Consider the following 13,383-nt stretch of genomic DNA (forward strand, 5'->3'; position numbering starts at 1 on the left):
ACCACATGGTAGGATATCTGATGGACCTATTGCTAAGTTTACAGGATTACCTGTTAACTCATTATTAACGCAAAATTTGCAAGTACCTGAAAATTGGCTTGTGGAATCTGTGCGTTCTGTCTATGATTTGGACAACATAAAACTAAATGAAATTGGTGGTCCTGTTCATAGTGAATTTGAGTTGGAATATCTTTTGTTAGAAGGCCACTGCTTTGATGCTATCAGTGGTGCGCCACCACGAGGACTACAAATTGTTCTTGGTACAAAAAATAGTCCAGGCGTGGTTGACACCATCGTCATGGCAAATCTGGGTTATTTTCAATTAAAAGCTAATCCAGGCATTTGGGAACTTCGGCTACGAGACGGTAAATCTGCTGACATATATGATATTACACATGCAGAAGGACTAAATACATTGTATAGCAACCAATCTATTAAAATTGTTATAAGTTCGTTACGTTCCCACGTAATTAAAATTCGTGTTGCTAAAAAAACAGGTAAGCAAAGTATGGATTTGCTTGGTGATGAGGATGATCAATATCAAACAGGAATATGGAATTCTATAGCAAATTCATTCGGAGGTTCAGTTACCAATGTACCTGAAGATGAAACAATCAATATCTTCTCGGTTGCTTCAGGACATTTATATGAACGACTTCTGCGTATTATGATGATTTCTCTACTAAAACACACGAAATCACCCGTTAAATTTTGGTTTTTAAAAAATTACCTATCCCCTCAATTTACTGATTTTTTACCACACATGGCGAAAGAATATGGATTCCATTACGAATTGGTTCAATATAAATGGCCTCGTTGGTTACATCAGCAGACCGAGAAGCAGAGAACTATATGGGGTTATAAGATTTTATTCTTAGACGTATTATTTCCACTTAATGTACGCAAAATTATATTTGTTGATGCCGACGCAATTGTACGAGCAGATATAAAAGAATTATTTGACATGGATTTAGGTGGAGCACCATATGCATACACACCATTTTGTGATTCTCGTAAAGAAATGGAAGGTTTCAGATTCTGGAAACAAGGTTATTGGCGAAGTCATCTAATGGGAAGGAAATACCATATTTCAGCACTTTATGTTGTTGATCTGAAACGCTTTCGGAGGATAGCTGCTGGTGATCGACTACGTGGACAGTACCAAGCCTTGAGTCAAGATCCCAATAGTTTGTCAAATCTGGATCAAGATTTGCCAAATAATATGATCCATCAAGTTGCTATCAAATCACTTTCAAATGACTGGCTTTGGTGTCAAACCTGGTGTAGTGATAGCTCCTTAAAAAATGCAAAAGTAATCGATCTTTGCAATAATCCACAAACAAAAGAAGCTAAACTTACTGCTGCCCAACGCATAGTTCCTGAGTGGAAGACGTACGATACTGAAATTAAAAAGCTTATGGCTCAAGTAGAAGATCACGAGAATATAGCTGAACATGAAAATTATATGCAAGGTGAAAAATCTCGCATTTCAACTTCAGGTGATGGTAGTGAATCAGGTTCCATTAAACATTCTGAATTGTGATGATTAAAAAATATCCAAAAATCAAGTGAGGCGTAGAACAAAAATTGAAACGATATTTAATTTATTTAAACAATTTAATAAAAAATATATATGGAAAGACAAATAACTATAACATTGTAAATATTTTTATCGTTTTAAGAAAAATATTTTTGTAGTGATCCTTTTTCATACATTTTCTTAACGTCCGTTCCACCACCAATAAATTTGCCGTCAATGAAACAACGGGGAACCTAAAAAAAATTGTTTGAATATAAGAATTTAATTTTTATTAAGTAAAATTATGTTTTTTTACTTATATTTATGGTGTCTTTCGTGTTAATAACTTCTCTTTTGAGTGGAAAAAAATTTTCATTATATACATTTTCAAATAGGTTACAAGAAAGTTATAAAACAAAGTTATTAAAAGTGGTTATAAGCCACAGAATATATTTATACAAAGATATTAGGAAAAACAGTATAATATTAGCAAAATAAATTTTATCTGGCACTGCCAAATCCCTACACTTTTTCAGTTAATTTCTGATGTATCTATTATTTAAGAGGTTTTATGCAGAGTCAGAAAAGGTGACGACAAATAGATAGATGCGCAGACGAAGGATTTTTTTTTTATTGATATTAAGTAATAATATTTCCGCGGAAAGGATAAAACTTTTATTGCTCAAATTTTTTTGCACCTCACTTTTATTTTATTTACTCATAATATCATATATGTCACGAAAGGAACAAAGTTCTGATTTTTACCAAAATTCGGTCATTTGTGTGGCCTGTTAGTGGAAACAGTTGTTTATTTCGCCACCGTCTATATCTGTTTTGTTTATTGCCCGTCTTATTTATATGTTTATATATGCAGATACCGTCGTTTTTAATCCTTAATGATAGAGAGAGAGAAACTCAAGTAAAAAAATAAGTAAAGAATAAGTTTTGTGAGAGTCGACAAAAATAATTCCTGTCGACTCCGTCATGAGGAGAAGTAAACATCAGAACATATTTAATGCAACTGTCCAGCGTCGGCAAGAGGTAGACATGACTACCTTGGAAACGGGATCTTAGTCACAAATCAAATATGTGAAATGAAGCCCACAGCAATTACGATATTTATAAATAATTAGAATTGTTTTAGTTGAGCCTTTAGACCTACAATAGATCTTTTAGGTCGGGTGCATTCGTAGTATATTATTTAATAAATAAATAAAGTAAAAAAACAAAAAATAATGTCACAAAGAATTTGGTTGGGATTGTCATAAACAGCGCTTTTCCAAGACTTCACCTAAAAAAACCATACGGCTACTAGTAAGATATACATCGTAAATCAGGACATAACAAATGTTGGAAATAAACAATATTCGCCTGCAAAACAAGAAAATAATAAAATATTTGCAAATGTATTGCCAAATTTCGAATATAAAAATTGGTGTCATATTGAAGATAAACGACGTCTTAACCTAATTTATTCTTCATAACACGTAACCATCTGCAGGTTGGTTACGTGGAAAATAGAGTTAAGTATTTCAGAAGTTTTTTGTGTTTCATGAGTGGATATAACATTCGTAAACAAATTCAGACAAAACTATTTTAGGCATATTTTTTCCCAATAAGTACATAACCAATCTAAATATTTTTATGTTAACCATCATTTTTTTTAACATTGACACTCTTTGATTTGTAGTCAAACATATCGGACACCCTTTTCAAAAGAGGCGCAACTCGAAATTCGTCAATTTTCAGAAAACGCAAAAAATGTTAAACAGCATAGTGTCATCCCAAAAAAAAAGAAATATATGTTTTATAATGTTTTTTTCGAAAATTTGCAATAATTAAAGCAAAGTGGAATTTTGCGTGTTGGTAGACAGATAAACTATAAGCATACATTAACTCCATACATTAACTCAAAATTGAGGAATTTCAAGTTGCGCCTCTTTTGAAGGTCTGCGATATGTATATTGACATGAAATGCATTCTCGATCGGCTTTGTACCGCCCTCGCAATGCTTAATGTCTATTTATTGTTAAACAAAAGTCTAAAATTCAATTTAATGAATATTTCGTAAATTTAAAGTTAATTTTCAATACCTATATTCGACATATCTTAAATAAAATACTGATAAGGTTTTTATTATAATAGATTTTAAAATACAAACTGCTAGAAGGAAAATATCAATTTAAATTTGCATATAACAAAAATCATAACTTCTAATTTGGACACCCGTGAATAAGTTTAGTTTTTTACTACATCAACATATGGGTATTACTTACTGTTCGACTTCCAGTGATTTCCCCAAGTATGTTTTGAATTTCATCAGCATCGTTACGCTCATCTAGTTCAATTACGGTAGGGCTTACAGAGAGCTTTTCGAATTGCTAATGTAAATGATTTTTAATTATACTAATTGTACAACTATGAATTCACAAACCTCTTTAGCCATCGTACAATAAGGACAGTAGGTTTTTGAAAATATTACTACTTTATTGCTTTTAATTGCATGCTGCACTAAATCCGCTTTTGGAGAAGTCATATCTACTACTGGATTTTTTAACAATGTACTTATATTTGAACCCATATACTTATTAAGCTTTAGTTTCTAAATTATAAAATAGCAAACTTGCCACATAAACTTAATATGTCGTATGGACTTATAAGCATTGCCAGCTGTACATTATGCCGCCTATACACAGAGAATTTGAATGAAGAAGTCATAATAAATTCAATATTGCACTCTCTCAAATTATACACCCCGCCAGGAAGACATGCTGGGCTTCATAATATACTTTTATAAAATTATTTAAATAACTTATTATCAAAATTAAGCGGGACTCTTATTACAATGAATCATCTAAGTGGTCACAGACACTATTAAGTAAAAATGCTTTAGACACTAATGCCTTAATTAATTCTGTATTAGAATTATTTGCGTACAAATTAGTACCATTTCTAGATTTTCTAAAAATAAACTTTTTGGAATATTTGCTAATTTTTTTTTCGTATGATTTGAAAACCACGCATCAGAGATCTAATGTTTATATACCAATCGACAGACTTTTCAAAATTCTATAAGTAATATGCATTTTTGTTCAATTTAATAAACTTTTTTTAATATTTTTTTATAAATAACAACGCAGGTTTACATGATCATGTTTCCAATTGATTGCTCATCAATATATTAAAGTTTCTAACAATTGTCGAAATGAAAACCTGAAACGATAATATAAACACTGAAACAACTTCAGCAAAGTTTGTTGACTAAAGTTAGTAATGTAAACCCCGCATAGCTTACGTTTGATAAATCAAAGAAGAATAATATATTATAATATACTTGATAACGCTAATAGTATATTCCCATTTAATTTAATTCGGAAAAAAAATTTGATATATGAGACATGAAACAAAATATAAGTAAACAAAAAATCAACAAGAGGTGAGAATTTCTTAAAATGTTTGTTTTTTATTAATTTTGATTTTAAGGTCAATATAACGGTAGTGACTATTTTTCTTAATAAAAACTATTGTATTTAATAGAGAGGTTTCGAAACGTAGTGAACTAAAACAACAAAAATTCTTTGTTCATATTATTTTAATTAATTGAATATTTGGCTAACCATACAGCCGTTTCCAGTATTGCCAAATCTCGTCATCAGTAGTCTTCTGAAATTATATCTGAGTTTATTATAATATACGAGTATTTCGGCTTAATACACTTCTCGTCATATAAGTTTACTACTCTTGTATGGTTCATGCTTGAGCTTAAGAAAATTATCAAAGTGTAGGCTTTTTCTTTAGTAAGCATATCTCAAAAGAACAAATGCTTATTTTAAAAATAAGATATGAAACAACAACACTGCTGGCTTATTTAGTCCAACCTTTTTGAATTCGCTTAACTAATAAGCAGCTCAAATCGTATGGTTGCCAAGATTAAAAATTAGTCTATTGTGAACGATTTTTGGAAGTACCTACGAAATTTCCAGGTATCTGTCAACGAATGATTTCGCTAATTATTCGTATTTCGTGTCGTCATTGTTCGTAACAAATACGTTACTTTTTCTTTTTATTATTTTAGTGTTAAAAGGCATGAAAATTCATATTTTATTCACAATTAAGTAAAAAATATATACTTGTGTTGTCATATTGTTTTCAGATTTCAATGACTCGTGATAAAGTATTTTTACCTTGAGGTTAATTTTATTTTGAGTATTTAAAAAGTTTTTTTTAAACTTTTTAAAAAAAAGTTTTAAAAAGTTTTTTTTAAACTTTTTAAGTAGTTTTTTTAAAGCATTTGTCCAATAAATTTTGTACGCTTTGGAGCACGAAATTTCTCTCACAAAATCTAAATATTTTGTTCAAAAAAATGAATTTTAATTCACAATGACGTTGCCATTCTTGAAAGGTATTCTTGCTCGAGGTACTTTTGAGCAAAATTCCTCAAAATTTGCAGGTATGTGTTGTAAGGATGGAAATTTTGTACAAATTTTAACCCTACACACAATCACTGAATTATCATTGGCGAATTACCTGAAAGAACAGCAGGCCGATTCCACTAATGGCTATCGCTAAAACAATCACTGAACAATTCCATGTCTTCGCTAAAATTCTTAAATAAGCGATTCGTTTAATTTAGGTGAATTAGCAATTGTGCGATTCTGCCAACAATCTCTTCGCGAAATTTATCCGGCGATGTGGATAATACTGAAATGCATTGAAATAAAAACAAAAATTGTAAACAAATATCAGCTGTTGGAATTATAATTTGAATTTCAAATGTAAAAGCAGATATAAATTAAAATTAAATTAATATAACATTGGCTTGTGGATTAATTAAATAATGGACTATTTAATAAGAATCAGATTTCTTTTTCTGGTGATATGAGAGATTCACGGAGTCATGTACGTTGCAAAAGAAAATGTTTACGAAATTCTACAGACCCCTCCACTATATCTGATGCGCGATTTATTCATCGATCAGATGGAATTTCGAGGGACATACGATCCGTGATGCTGTGCTTCATCCTCCTGCAGCTGGGAAGTACGCCAATTTGAAGGCCCGAGTTAGAGCGTTAAAGTGAGAGCGAGTAGCGGATAATTCAACGGTTGCTGTCAAAGGTTAAACTTGGTGATAGACAGCCAACATAGTTGTTGGCAGAGTTGACAGCGTTAGCAAAAGACAAGGTGAGCGATGAGTCCTCAAATCTCTTTGACTGCAGCGTGTTCCACCACAGATACGCGCTATTCTGCAGGCATCGGACGTGGCACTGGTGGAGCTGGTGAAGTTAACAAACCGTATCTGCGAGATGGGCCATTTTCTGCAGATTCTGAAGTGTCGGCCTCAGGGTGTGTTTGAATGTACGTAGAGATAAGTCGTTGCAAGATCGATCTTTCCGAGGAAGCGCAGGCGAACTCGTTTCCGACCAAAAAGTCATCCAGATTGGTGCTGGTATCACAAAAGATTTGATATTGGGGCTACAGCTTTGGCAGCAGCCGTGTAATTTCGCGGCAAGTAGCCAAAAAACTAGGTACTCCTTCTACGTCCTTCTATCCCACTCTCGGGATAGCGCCCATATGGTTTGACCTAGCGTTAAAGATCCTGCCACATCGGTGATCGGTGGTTTTTCTCATTGTTACTGGCGCTGGCATATCAGTTATACCGAGTCGTTCGGTCGTTCGAAACGAACAGCTAGCAGTGACTCAACGCTCACTCAGCTAGCAGTGACTCAACGCTCACTCAGCTAGCAGTGAGCGTGAACGTCCAAAAATGAACAATCTGATTATTTTGTTGTGTGCAAATGCCTTGGCAGCACTCGTATCAACAGCCAAAGGTAAACATATGTTTACAAGTAAATACTCAAATATTCTTTAATTTTAATATCATTTAAATTTATCATAAAATTTATCTTATCATATCATATAATTTATCATATAACTAAAATTTAAAAGGTGTCGTATATCAAGAAGTAGAATATTCAATTTTATACTTTTTAATTATATATCATTCCTTTAAAAATTATAGTTTTACTAAATTTTATTTATTGATTTATGTTATTATTTTTTAATTTTCACTTAGTACTGGCAGTACTAATAATCAAATTTTCGCTAATCTGAGAATCTCCAAAATAGTAGATTCTGTGCTCATTTTTTTTTGTTTGCAAATTTTTGTTGTAATAATCTGCTAAGCAGCTGATCTGCTGCCTGAATACCCCTACTGTTAATCTTTTTTAATACTAATTCAAAATCAACTATTTTATGTGCACCTCACAGGGCATTTGCACATATTAGGTCCAATTCTTTTCAAAAATTGCATATCAGATTTGTTTCTCACATTCGGAATGAGAGCATTGTGTAAATCTGGTTGAATTGATTCACGTAATACAAATACTATTAACACTGCTACCTTGGTTCTGTTTTAATACATTTTTTAATTTATTCAATTTAAACAACACCAGTAGTTTAGGAATCAAAGAAGCTTTATGTGGATCCAAACACAAATGAATTTTCTGCAAAAAGTCAATATTCTTTTCGGATCCATTATATTTGAAGAGAATGAAGGCAACAATATTATTAAGAACTGCTTTTCTATTAAAGAGTGACTTCTCAAATAAATACAACTTCTTTCTGTATTTTATTGGTTGTACTTTATTTATTTCCAATATTTAGTTATAAATCTAAATAATATTTTCTCTTGACAAGTAATTAAATAGGTTTTGTCTTAAATTAATTGAGTCATCCAACTCTAAAGTATCAACAAAATTCTGGTTGATCTGCCCTTTCTTCCACACTATTGTGTTCGTCATTGTCATGATTACTTACACAAATGTTGTTCAGAACACATACACTGGCAACGATATTCGTAATTGCAACCAAATTACTTTGTTCTGTAAACTTTGATAGTCTGCGAAAGCTACTTTTTAGCAGACCATTTTTAGAAGCATTTTCTACTACCATTCGTGTAGAGGAATGCTTTTCGTTAATTTTTTTTTTGGTTTTCATCTACGTTACCATAGTCTTTAAATGGGGGCAGAAGCAAGTTTAAACACGGATAAGCAGTATTTCCAATAAATAAATAGTTCACTTTGCTTTAATTGTGCACGTCCGTATACATCAGATCTTCTCAAAACTCTAAAGTCGTGCAAGGATGTAGGTTCACTGCAACTAATATTTAAAAATTTTTTGTCTGCATCTACAACAGCTAGCAAAACAATGGAATAGCATTGTTTGCGATTGAAAAAATCTTCACCATGACATGGTGGTCTTTTAATTGGAATATGTGTGCAATCTATTGCTCCTGTTATGCCTGGTATTCCATGTTTTTCTTCGAAGCCTATTATATACTGGTCTGTACTCCAAGCCACTGATATTGCAACACCAACCCAATTGTTTCTGCATTGCTCCACCGTTTTCGTGATGTGAAAATATGACTAGAAAAAAATATGTAATTAAAAAAATAGTTCCTTAATATTTTTACTTTTAAGTTCTACAATTACTTACGTTTCACTCATTTTTTAACAGCAATATAATAACTATATAAAATAACGTGCTTGTTACTAATAATACCAAAAATTAATGAAATTTTACAGTTGGCAGTTGTGAATTAAAAAGAATTGTTTATTATTATTTTTCAAGTACAGTTACAACTGAAAGTTAACTGGAAGATATGTACGTAATTCCATAAATCGTTCACAATAGACGAGTTTTTAGTCTTGGCAACCAAGTGATTTGAGCTGCTTACTAGTTAAGCGGTTTCAAAAAGGTTGGACTAAATCAGCCAGCATTGTTATTGTTTCATATATTATTTTTATAATAAGCAGTTGTTCTTTTGTGATATGCTTACAAATGAAAAGGTCTATTGTTGTTGTTTCATACAATATTTTTAAAAGAAGCAGTTGTTCTTTTGTGATATGCTTACAAAAGAAAACGCCTATTAATATTGATATGGATAAACATATCTTTCTTAGCAGTATGCATTTATTTTTTTATGTTTTTATGTACTTTAAAATTCATAAATTTCACAATCGCCAAACTGACCTACCTTTAACAAATGTTATTTCAAGTGAATACTTTTTTACTTTTGAAAAAGAGTGTGAAAAGTGAAATTTGGTGCAACCAAAAAATATAGATGGAGAATTTTGCAAACATTTCCGTAGTAGTTACCAAAAAGTAAACATAACACAGTTTCTATACCAAAAATTAAAAATATACGTCTAAATATTTGCTGTTAAAATTGCAAAATAGACAGTATTTTAAAAGTTTTTATAAGGGTACATATATATTTTCTGTTAAAATTTTTTAATAAGGGTCTGAATACACCTGACTACAGACAAAAGCTTATGCGTATAATGTATTTATAGGCTTACTTTACAGCCACCTCTATCAACAGGTTTTTCACTACCAATCATACAAAAATATATGCAAACTAAAAAATCGCATCATTCATAACATACATTGATACCGAATGTGTGCCTACCCCTACCCTACAATATCAGTAGATTTTTAGTACTAAGGTCGTGTGCGAGTTAGGCTAAGTTGATGCTAAACCAAATGGGAGATTTTTTGGGATTTTTTGCACTGCACACATTTTGCCATTTATCAACACGTATCGACACATCAATACATTATCGACACAACTAAGAATTTCCCTCATTTAGAACGCAACTTAGCCTAACTCGCACACGTCCTAAATTTCAAAAATAAGCCTGCGAAAATCAATATAATTTATCATTCACTTAAGTGCTGCTATATAAAAAAGTAAATTGGTAGCAGCTTCGGTCCTTGTTATTAATTTCGCATGAAAATAGTATTTAATGATATTATTTTAAAATTAATTTAGAAATAATATTTTACACGCTTAAAAAATTTTAAAGAAATTATAACTAATTAAAAAAAACATTCAAAACTTCTTTTTTTTTTCATTTCACAAAAAAAAATAGCTTACCGAACATAATATATTAAATACTGTAAAATTCATATTAAAAAAGCAATAAAAATTAAGAATTTATTGATTTAAATATTTGTGTTTTAATTTATATATCATATTTTCTTTGCTGTGATATATATTATGTTTACGTTATGTCATATTATTAACCAAATAAGATACGCACAAGTATTTTATATTACTAAGAAGTAACAAATTATTATACTGCAACGCCAAAAGAGGGAGTATTTGTATGATGTTTTCGTGGTAAGATCACATATATTTAATTCGTGTGGCAGAATGTTATAAAAAATAAAGGAAAGTTTCCGTTCTTTGAAAGATATTCTTTGATATGCGTGTTCTTGGAGTTTCAGTTGCTATACACTATCCTACCAAGCATGCGTGCCGCATTTTATTTTAGGTCGTGTGCGAGTTAGGCTAAGTTGCGTTCTAAATAAGGGAAATTCTAAGTTGTGCCGATAATATAGTGATGTGTCGATACGTGTTGATAAATGGCTAAATGTGTGCAGTGCAAAAAATACCAAGAAAAGTCCCATTTGGTTTAGCATCCACTTAGCCTAACTCGCACACGTCCTTAGTTTTTATAGTACGCGTTTCAAAAAAAGTTGATAGTGCTCTTGTTTCCTTTCGTTTTTATATTTTTGTATATATACAATTAAGGTCGTGTGCGAGTTAGACTAAGTTGCGTTCTAAATGAGGGAAATTCTAAGTTGTGCCGATAATGTAGTGATGTGTCGATACGTGTTGATAAATGGCTAAATGTGTGCAGTGCAAAAAATCCCAAAAAATCTCCCATCTGGTTTAGCATCAACTTAGCCTAACTCGCACACGTCCTAAAATAATAATCATCATTGTTGTATTTTAAAATTTAAAAAAAATTTATATTTACAGCTTCCATTTATTAAAGGAATTAATGTTCGTAAATTCTTGTATAAATTCTTATTTATATAACACTTCTACATATATATAGGTCGTGTGCGAGTTAGGCTAAGTTGATGCTAAACCAAATGGGAGATTTTTTGGGATTTTTTGCATTTTGCCATTTATCAACACGTATCGACACATCAATACATTATCGACACAACTTAGAATTTCCCTCATTTAGAACGCAACTTAGCCTAACTCGCACACGACCATAGATATATTAAAATCACACATGACAAAAAAGATAAAAAAGATTTTTATAGTCAGTGATTTTTGGAAGTTTTTGTTGATTTTAACAATTTAAATTTAATAGGCGTATATAAATTTTAAATTAATTACAATAATTTCTTTTGATATGTGTATATATTATAAGTGTTCATACGTGAACATATAGATTAGTAACTATATTAAGCAGAGACATTGTTTTTATTTAGTTACAAAAAACATATTATTTAATATACTATATGTTATTTATATAGTAATATTTCAGTATTATATAAAACAAATTAAAATACTTATTAAAAGATATATTTGCGAATGCTATAATGACACATTCATAATGCAAAAATAATATATACATAATGACGTAAGCAAATATCGTTATATAGGCCGTGTGCGAGTTCGAGTAAAAGGATGGTAAATTAAGGGAAATAGTAAATTATGTCGGCATGGAAACGAATCTTAATATTTACCAGAATTTCGAGTAGGGTAAATTAAATAAAAATTGGGTAAATTAGGTGTTACCATTTTGAAAATTTTGTAAGATGTTTAATAAATAAATAAATAAATTTGAAAACTTTTAACCAAAAATAATATATAAGTGCAATATATAAATAAATAATTAAATATTTACATAAGTGCAGTGCAAAAAATCCTTAGGAAATTTCAATTTACTTGAACGCGCACACGACCATAGTGAACGATATAAATGTGCCCTCACTAATTAAAAAATTAAAATGATCCAATTTATACACATTCAACTTGAGCATTTAAATTAAATGCTTTTCGCGCAATTTTTACATGAATACCATGCATAACAGCCCCAATATTTTCTTGACATGTAACAATGGTTTTTTTACAAAAACAATATGCTTATCACAATGGAGTTGCCATTCTTATGATGTAATCTTTGCTTATCACATAAAAAATATTTTTTCCATTCTTGTCAAGTGTTCATTGATTTTCGTAAGCACTGCGAATGGTGTTGCTGTATTGTGAATGGAACATAAGACTAATAGTAGGTGGCTAGTTTCTTGTATTGGAGTTTTAAGTATTGTGTTGTTTGATTGTGCGATTATAGTTAATTTTGCAAATGGGCAGCTTGTATCAGTGCATCTGATACGTATATTTAAGATTGCTATCTTTACTGTGAAAGAGAAAATTAAGGTAAGATTGATACTGTACGGATTCAGCAGTGCATGTTTTTTGAACATGGCCGCCATCTTATTTTCTGAGTTTTTCCGTAATACAGAATGCTACATTGTACTTAACAATTGATTTATAAATGTAATTACTTAATATAACACGCCATCCAATTAAAAATAATGTATACGCGTTCGAGAGAATGATAATGGAATTTAGTGATAGAAAATCATCGCGAAACCAATATTTCACTTCTCATATCAAATATAAACTATATATTCTCAAAATGTATTCGGTTAATATATGTATTTTAATTTAATGCAGACCTCGCGAGTATCGAACGTGTTTTCTAAGACGGCTACACCGTGCAGACCGCGTTTTCACGATTCACCAACGTAGACGCTACATACATTCGTGTATTTAGTTAGCTAAAAATTATCGTTCCATAAAATTTCTTTCTTTAAAATGCCCGGGGCAGGCACATTTAAACTTTTCATTGGCAATCTTGATGAGAAAACTCAAGCTACTGAGTTACGTCCTTTATTTGAGAAGTACGGTACCGTTGTGGAATGCGATGTCGTTAAAAACTATGGTTTTGTACATATGGAAACAGAGCAGCAGGGCCGCGACGCCATCCAAA

The 13,383-nt window shown here is 31.2% G+C and overlaps 2 protein-coding genes across 2 annotated transcripts; one reads left to right on the forward strand and one right to left on the reverse strand.

Annotated features, from left to right (window-relative positions):
- Positions 1-7: 7 nt before the first annotated feature.
- On the forward strand, positions 8-1,566 carry LOC119672036 (UDP-glucose:glycoprotein glucosyltransferase-like). Its single transcript, XM_038082987.1, has one exon. It carries the CDS (start codon positions 299-301, stop codon positions 1,541-1,543), a length of 1,245 nt encoding a protein of 414 aa, XP_037938915.1. The 5' UTR covers positions 8-298; the 3' UTR covers positions 1,544-1,566.
- Positions 1,487-4,159, reverse strand: LOC119672037 (glutaredoxin-C4-like). Its single transcript, XM_038082988.1, has 3 exons — positions 3,954-4,159; positions 3,796-3,900; positions 1,487-1,773 (listed from the first exon to the last, which is right to left on the reverse strand). Exons 1-3 carry the CDS (start codon positions 4,098-4,100, stop codon positions 1,678-1,680), a joined length of 348 nt encoding a protein of 115 aa, XP_037938916.1. The 5' UTR covers positions 4,101-4,159; the 3' UTR covers positions 1,487-1,677.
- Between the last annotated feature and the right edge of the window lie 9,224 nt (positions 4,160-13,383).

The sequence above is a fragment of the Teleopsis dalmanni genome, chromosome 1, assembly GCF_002237135.1.
Source record: "Teleopsis dalmanni isolate 2A chromosome 1, ASM223713v2, whole genome shotgun sequence".
Lineage (NCBI taxonomy): Eukaryota > Metazoa > Arthropoda > Insecta > Diptera > Diopsidae > Teleopsis > Teleopsis dalmanni.

Excerpts from the sequence above, each read along its gene's own strand:
- LOC119672037 (XM_038082988.1), bottom strand. The coding sequence starts at position 4,100 with ATGGGTTCAAATATAAGTACATTGTTAAAAAATCCAGTAGTAGATATG. Across the intron at positions 3,901-3,953 it reads ATTGTACGATGGCTAAAGAG|CAATTCGAAAAGCTCTCTGT; the intron begins GTTTGTGAATTC and ends CATTTACATTAG. Across the intron at positions 1,774-3,795 it reads AAATCACTGGAAGTCGAACA|GTTCCCCGTTGTTTCATTGA; the intron begins GTAAGTAATACC and ends AATTTTTTTTAG.
- LOC119672036 (XM_038082987.1), top strand. The coding sequence starts at position 299 with ATGGCAAATCTGGGTTATTTTCAATTAAAAGCTAATCCAGGCATTTGG.